General features: G+C 49.4%; 1 protein-coding gene across 1 annotated transcript; it reads right to left on the bottom strand.

Moving 5' to 3' along the window:
- Positions 1-7,341: 7,341 nt before the first annotated feature.
- VOLCADRAFT_62920 (uncharacterized protein) lies at positions 7,342-7,728 on the bottom strand (the record flags this gene model as incomplete). The annotated part of the gene is made up of 1 exon (XM_002952787.1): positions 7,342-7,728. A coding segment is annotated over one exon (387 nt), but the record flags the coding sequence as incomplete, so codon positions are not given.
- Between the last annotated feature and the right edge of the window lie 732 nt (positions 7,729-8,460).

Below are 8,460 nucleotides of genomic sequence, written 5' to 3'. Positions count from 1 at the left end.
CACACACCAAACACACACCAAACACACGATTTACTTTGATTAATCGCATGACATAACAATTCACATGCGATGTTTTATGTGTTGGTCGCATACTCAGTTCGGTAACCTTCACGCATTCTCATAAGAGAATAACATGCTTGGCAGCACTCAGGGGGCCCTTCTGCAAACGAGATCGCATCAGGCGCAGCCTTACATCGCACAACGATTCATCATACCATCAACAGATGCCAGAAAGGCGGCGGGACATATGCCGCATGCGAATACGCACGCAATTAGAACCCCGCTGGCTGTGAGGCAGTTGTGGGGACATGCTTGGGAGGCTGAAAGGGCTTCCAGACGCATAAATCGCATCAGGCACCGTCTTACACCGTGCCAACGATGTATGACACCATCAACTATTTGCCGAAATGTGGCGGGGAACGCTGCATCCAACACACACACAATTAACACTGTGAGATGTGTCGGTGGCTGTGAGGCAAGTGGGGACATGCCTGGGAGGCTGAAAGGGCATAATCCGCATCAGGAGCCATCGTACGCTGCAACAACGATGCATCGCACCATCAACTAGTTGCCAGAAAGGCAGCGGGAACACGGCACGTAATTTGGGCGAAGGTGGCTTCTGCATGTGTTGTTTTCACGCTCACAACTGGTACGGTACGTGCATGTAAGCATGTGTTTTTTGGCTGAAAAGACGGTGCACATGTATCAAGCGCTGTCGCCCGTTCATGTTGGATAATTCATCGTCCGTGGTGGTGAGGTTGGAGTGACGGCTGGTGGTCTTATTTCGCCTGACCATAAATTCACAAAGTCTCTCCAGGCATCGTTGCGCCTGCCGGCAATATCTACAGCAATCGACTCATTCACCCAAATATCGGATTGGGCTGCCAAGATTTGCCGCAACAGCACGGCCTTCCCGTGGATTCGGTTCGTAAACGTTCCTATTTGCCGTACAAATCTAGAAGGACGAGGAGCGCGTTGTTAATTGTGGTACTGTACGGCAGTGGTGCACGACCGTGCTGCGACCGAGCACCTTTAATCTTAGATTAGTCCTTGCGCCCATGAAGCGTAGCCCCTCGCGGTTGCGCTGTGTTTGCGCCATGCGATTGCGAGATCGAGAGATTGATTGGGAAATTGAAGCAGGGTGAGCCTGATTAATCCGATGGATGGTGTAGGACGTGATAAAATCAACTCGCGAGCTGACCAGGAACTAAGTTGACGCGCCGTTGATCCGCTAAATTTGGTTGGATGCTGGTGGTGAGTTGCCAAACTCAAAGAGTACACTCTGAAGTCGGATGGGGTGAATGGCTTAGGGTGCCCCTCTAGCAGGGGAGAGCAGGGAATTGCCTCGGGAAGGAGGCCACTGGTGAAGCTTAACCACCCTGTAACAACATCAACTCCCCATAATCAATCCCCTCGCGTTGCTCGAAACCCTTGGCAACTAAACGCGCCTTAAAGCGCTCCACATTACCGTCTGCATCATGTTTCACCTTATACACCCACCGACAAGGCAGTAAACGTGTACCAGGCGGCGGCTTCTTAAGCTCCCAGGTATGGTTGGCCATCTAAGCGGCGATCTCCTCATCCATCGCACGCCGCCAGTCGTCTGCATGTGGACTCGCAATGGCTTCCGCAAAAGAATTCGGTTCAGGAATATCAGCAGAGAAAGCAGCGTTAACGTGACCAGTAACAGTGCGACCAGGTTCGTTTCGCCACCATTCGCCAGGGCGTTTCCGTTCTCTAACTGGGTACCTAGTTCCCGCCATTTCCACATCAGGCTGATTGATTCCTTGCCCGTTCGCACTGCTGGAAGGTCCAGCCCCAGCCGGCGCCCCCTCGCCACCCAAATGCGGCGATCCCTCGCCGACGGTGCTACCTGGTGTCCCTTCACCAGCCCTAGGCAGCGATCCCTCACCAGATAAACTAGTGCGAAACTCCTCCTCCTCGTCGGCATCGGACTCATAATCAGAATCCCCGGCATTACACCGCCGGCCGACGTTAGACTTGTCAAAGCAAACATTAGAAACTACGGCAATAATGCCGTCCTCGTATAGTACACGATACTGTCCACCGTTCCTGTATCCGACAAGTATTCCACGCCTGCTCACCGGGTCGAACTTGTCACGCTTGACGTCGGGTACGTGGACGTAGGCAACGCATCCAAAGACTCGCAGGTGACTGACGTTCGGACGAACGTTAAAGAAAGCTTCGTACGGAGTGACGGTTGACCCAGCAGTTGGCGACACATTCCTAATATAGTTGGCTGTGGCTAACGCCTCCGCCCATAATGATTTAGGCAGTCCAGACTCAACGAGCATAGCCCTAGTCTTGTCCAAAAGAGTGCGATTTAAACGTTCCGCAGCTCCGTTCTGCTCAGGGGTGTAGCCTACCGTAGTTCCGTGTACAATACCCCTGGAAGCGAAATAGGCCTTCGTGCGAGTATTAACAAACTCCCCGCCACGATCTGTATGCACCTCCTTAACCTGCCTGCCAGTAGCGTGCTCCAGTTCCGCTATCATAACCACCATCTTTTGGTAGACCTCCTCCTTGGTCGCTGTAAACGCAACAGCTGAAAGACCAGTATGGTCGTCAAGCAGAGTTGTCACGTAACGCGAACCACTAGGTGAAGGTTCAGGCATAGGTCCACACACATCCATGTGAATGAGCGCGAGAGGCTGCGCTGCCTTATGCCCAGATAACGGAAAAGGACCACGTGTATGCTTTGCAAAGACGCAAGTCTCACACACACACGCGCTGGCTGATTGTATGCTGTGTCGGTCAACATCGAACCCAGTTACCATATCATGACGCAGCAACGCCTCAAGGTTGCTGTATCCTAAGTGGCCATACCTTCGGTGCCAAAGTGCTGCACGTTCAGCTCCGATACCCACGGCAGCACACACTGCATCACCACCAGAAGGTATCCTGTTGTCTTCACGCTGCGTCCACTTCAGAGCGCCAGTACCTCCACTGCTGTAGCAGACGGGATACAAGTCCCCATCCCGCTTTCCAGTCAGCACCAAGTGGTTCTGTACGTATACTTTCACCTGTCCGCCGCCGAAGACCACACTGCCTCCACGATCATCAATGATGCAGACCGATAGGATTTTGGCGGTGGCCTCCTCGTCGACGTAGACTTTCTTAAAAGTGGTGGCCTACTTATCGTTGACGTTAGAGCGAATCATAAGCGTGCCAACTTCAGTCGGCCGAAGAGACTGTCCCTTGATGCCCATGATGTTGAAGCGCTCCCATGGCTCCAACAACCGCATGTTGAAAAGTTCTGAGCGGTCATACGTTATGTGGTGAGTGGCGGCTGAGTCCAGAAACCATTCCGTCGGACGCTCGCTGTTGTATGCTACGAATGCTACCTGCCGCGGAACTCCTGGCCCCCTTGCTGATCCACCGGATCCTGGCTTGCTGCCGCTAGCTCCGCTGCCACTACCTCCGTTGCCACTGTTGCTGTACCCTCCCTTATAGCCAGAATTTGACGACTGCTTCAGCGCCTTAAGCTGCCTGCAGTCCTTAACCACGTGCCCAGGTTTATTACAGTAGTAGCAGATGACTTGCTTCCGACTATGTCCCGAGCTGTTGTTAGCCGGCCCCCGGCTACCATAACCAGAACTAGAAGCGCCGAACGTCGAACCGCCGACAGACGCGAAGGCTGCCGACTCGGTAGGCTTGCCCGACCCACCATTAGCCGTCTTGATAGAGAGAAGCTTTGCTGTGACGCTCGCCATGTCCAAATCGCCGTCGCGCATCAGTAATGTAGTCGTCACCACGCTGTACCGACTGGGTAGACCAACTAGCACGGTGTACGCCAGCTCGGAGTCGTTAACTACGTGGCCGACTCCCAATAAATCTGTTTGCAGCTGCCTTGCACGCGCAAAGTACATCGGAAGAGGTTCGCCGTCGACCATCTTAAAACGGCTGAATTCTTGACGTAGAGACACCTTGCGGGCGTTGTTGTTGGCAGCAAACATAGATCCCAAGGCGTCCCAGGCCTTCTTCGCGTTGGCAGCACCGGTAACCATCGGCAAATGATGATCCTTGACGTTCTTGATGAGCAGATTGATGACCTTCCGTGACTGTCGAATTTGCTCCTCGTTGCACGGCTCGGCGAGCAGAGATTGCTCAAGCCCAAGCTCCATGCACAACGAGCTGAACCGAATTTGCCAGGTAGAGTAGTTGTTGAGATCCAGCGACTCATCAAGCTTGTCCTTAACCATTTTCGATGAGGGATAGAAATAACAATTTGGCGATAACTGTCGGCGCTAAGCGGGGCTCATAACCTATTGAAGAATTGGCGACGGTGACAGCTAACGCTAATTGTTATTCCGGAAGGATTGCCGGTGGCGAAGATATTTAGCACGATAAACTGTTACAAGTAATGTAAAGAGTATTGTTAGCGTTCGGCAGGACTTGAGGAGATTCCTGGTAGGAATACCGATCGTTGTGAGATAAACAAATAGGCGCAGTCACCGCCCTAAATACCGGCGCTAGCGGAAAACTCGTACATTCCGCGATCTAACTCGCCGTAGCTCATATGTTATGAGCGGAGGCCTATCCCCAGTTCGCTGTCCGTAGCCGTAGCGACTACTTCGCCGTAGCTCATATGCTATGAGCGGAGGCCTATCCCCAGTTCCCCAGTTCGATGGTGTTCTGTCCGTCTGGAGCGTTTTGAAATTCCGGGTCGGGAGCGTGCCGTACGCGCTTAAGACAGCCCCGGAAAGAACGGAAGGTCGCCGGTTCGATCCTCAGCGCAAATATGTTTTATGTTTCATATTTCATATATGCATATATGCAGCGATATGCGATATGCAGCAATATGCGATATGCAGCAATATACGATATGCAGCAATATGCGATNTGCGATNTGCGATATGCGATATGCGGTATGCGATATGCGATATATGCCATATGCAGCGATATGCGATATGCAATATGCCATATGCGATATGCGATATGCAATATGCGATATGCGATATGCGATATGCAATATGCGATATGCAGCAATATGCGATTTGCGATTTGCGATATGCGGTATGCGGTATGCGATATGCGATATATGCCATATGCAGCGATATGCGATATGCAATATGCCATATGCCATATGCAATATGCGATATGCGATATGCGATATGCGATATGCAATATGTTATGTATATGCGCATGCATCTGCATTATGCAAGCATACGCAGTCTGCAAGCATATGCAATCTGCAAGCATATGCAATCTGCAAGCATATGCAATCTGCAAGCATATGCCATATGCGATCTGCAAGCATATGCGATCTGCAAGCATATGCCATATGCGATCTGCAAGCATGTGCGATCTGCAAGCATATGCGATCTACAAGCATATGCCATTATGCGATCTGCAAGCATATGCCATTATGCGATCTGCAAGCATATGCCATTATGCGATCTGCAAGCATATGCCATTATGCGATCTGCAAGCATATGCCATTATACGATCTGCAAGAATATGCTATGCTGCGCTGTGTTATGCTATGCTGCACTATGCTATGCTATGCTATGCTATGCTGCGCTATGTTATGCTATGCTATGCTATGCTGCGCTATGCTATGCTATGCTATGCTATGCTATGCTGCGATATGCTATGCTATGCTATGCTATGCTATGCTGTGCTGTGATCTATAAGCATATGCGATCTGCAAGCATATGCGACCTGCAAGCATATGCCATATGCGATCTGCAAGCATATGCCATATGCGATCTGCAAGCATATGCCATATGCGATCTGCAAGCATATGCCATATGCGATCTGCAAGCATATGCCATATGCGATCTGCAAGCATATGCGATCTGCAAGCATATGCGATCTGCAAGCATATGGGATGTGCAAGCGTATTCGATCTGCAAGCATATGCGATGTGCAAGCATATGCGATGTGCAAGCATATGTGCTCTGCAAGCATATGTGATCCGCAAGCATATGCGATCTGCAATCATATGCGATGTGCAAGCATATGCGCTCTGTAACAAAAACAAGAAAGCATGAAAACATGGAAACGTGAAAACCATCGCAGGACTCGAACCTGCTGTCCAGCAAGTGCTATGCTATGCTATGCTATGCTATGCTATACTATGCTATGCTATGCTATGCTATGCTATGCTATGCTATGCTGCGCTACACTACGCTATGCTATGCTATGCTATGCTATGCTATGCTATGCTATGCTATGCTATGCTATGCTATGCTATGCTATGCTGCGCTATGCTATGCTATGCTATCTGCAAGCATATGCAGTATGCAAGCATTTGTAATCTGCAAGCATATGCGATGTGCAAGCATATGCGATCTGCAAGCATATGCGATGTGCAAGCATATGCGATCTGCAAGCATATGCAATGTGCAAGCATATGCGCTCTGCAAGCATATGGGATCTGCAAGCGTATGCGATGTGCAAGCATATGCAATCTGCAAGCATATGCGCTCTGCAAGCATATGGGATCTGCAAGCGTATGCAATGTGCAAGCATATGCGATGTGCAAGCATATGCGCTCTGCAAGCATATGGGATGTGCAAGCATATGCGATCTGCAAGCATATGTGATCTGCAAGCATATGCGATCTGCAAGCATATGCGATGTGCAAGCATATGCGATCTGCAAGCATATGTGATCTGCAAGCATATGCGATGTGCAAGCATATGCGATGTGCAAGCATATGCAATCTGCCAGCATATGCGCTCTGCAAGCATATGCGATGTGCAAGCATATGCAATGTGCAAGCATATGTGCTCTGCAAGCATATGTGATCCGCAAGCATATGCGATCTGCAAGCATATGCGGTATGCAAGCAATGCAGTATGCAAACATATGCGATCTGCAAGCAAATGCGATCTGCAAGCATATGCGATCTGCAAGCATATGCGATCTGCAAGCATTTGGGATGTGCAAGCATATGCGATGTGCAAGCATATGCGATCTGCAAGCATATGCGATCTGCAAGTGTATGCGCTCTGCAAGCATATGGGATGTGCAAGCGTATGCGATCTGCAAGCATATGCGATGTGCAAGCATATGCGCTCTGCAAGCATATGCGATCTGCAGGCATATGCGTTCTGCAATCTGATGCCATCTGCAAGCATATTATGCGATGTGCAAGCATATGCGATCTGCAAGCATATGCGATGTGCAAGCATATGCAGACCGGACCCGAACGAGAGCTACGGCCCCCTCGGGACCGCAGGGACCGCGCCTCGTAGTGTCCGGTTGTCCGTCCGGAGCGTTTTGGAAATTCCGGGTTGGGAGCGTGCCGTACGCGCTTAAGACAGCGCCGTAAAGATCGGAAGGTCGCCGGTTCGATCCCTACCGTGATTATTATGTTTTATGTTTCGTATATGTGCATATATGCATATATGTATATGCGATATGCAATATGCAGCGATATGCAGCGATATGCGATATGCAGCGATATGCATGCAATTTGCGATATGCGATATGCGGTATGTGATATGCGATATGCCATATGCAGCGATATGGGATATGCAATATGCGATATGCAATATGCGATATGCAATATGCAATATGCGATATGCGACATGCAATATGCGATATGCAATATGCAATATGCGATATGCAATATGCGATATGCGATATGCGATATGCAATATGCAATATGCGATATGCGATATGCAATATGCAATATGCGATATGCAATATGCAATATGCGATATGCAATATGCAATATGCGATATGCAATATGCAATATGCGATATGCAATATACGATATGCGATATGTTATACATATGCGCATGCATCTGCATTATGCAAGCATACACAGTCTGCAAGCATGTGCCATATGCGATCTGCAAGCATATGCGATCTGCAAGCATATGCCATATGCGATCTGCAAGCATATGCCAAATGCAAGCATCTGCCAAATGCAAGCATTTGCGATCTGCAAGCATATGCGATCTGCAAGCATATGCGATATGCAAGCATATGCGATATGCGATCTGCAAGCATATGCGTTATGCGGTCTGCAAGCATAGGCGATCTGCAATCTGCAAGCATATGCGATATGCTATGCTATGCTACGCTATGCTGCGCTATGCTATGATATGCTATGCTATGCTGCGCTGTGTTATGCTATGCTGCGCTATGCTATGCTATGCTATGCTGCGCTATGTTATGCTATGCTATGCTATGCTGCGCTATGCTATGCTATGCTATGCTATGCTATGCTGCGCTATGCTATGCTATGCTATGCTATGCTGTGCTGTGATCTATAAGCATATGCGATCTGCAAGCATATGCGACCTGCAAGCATATGCCATATGCGATCTGCAAGCATATGCCATATGCGATCTGCAAGCATATGCCATATGCGAACTGCAAGCATATGCGATCTGCAAGCATATGCTGTCTGCAAGCATATGCTATCTGCAAGCATATGCGATCTGCAAGCATATGCTGTCTGCAAGCATAAGCGATCTG

Source organism: Volvox carteri (assembly GCF_000143455.1).
Source record: "Volvox carteri f. nagariensis unplaced genomic scaffold VOLCAscaffold_32, whole genome shotgun sequence".
Taxonomy (NCBI): Eukaryota; Viridiplantae; Chlorophyta; class Chlorophyceae; order Chlamydomonadales; family Volvocaceae; genus Volvox; species Volvox carteri.
Note: the sequence above shows the minus strand (reverse complement) of the source record. Positions and strands in the feature narration are given on the sequence as shown.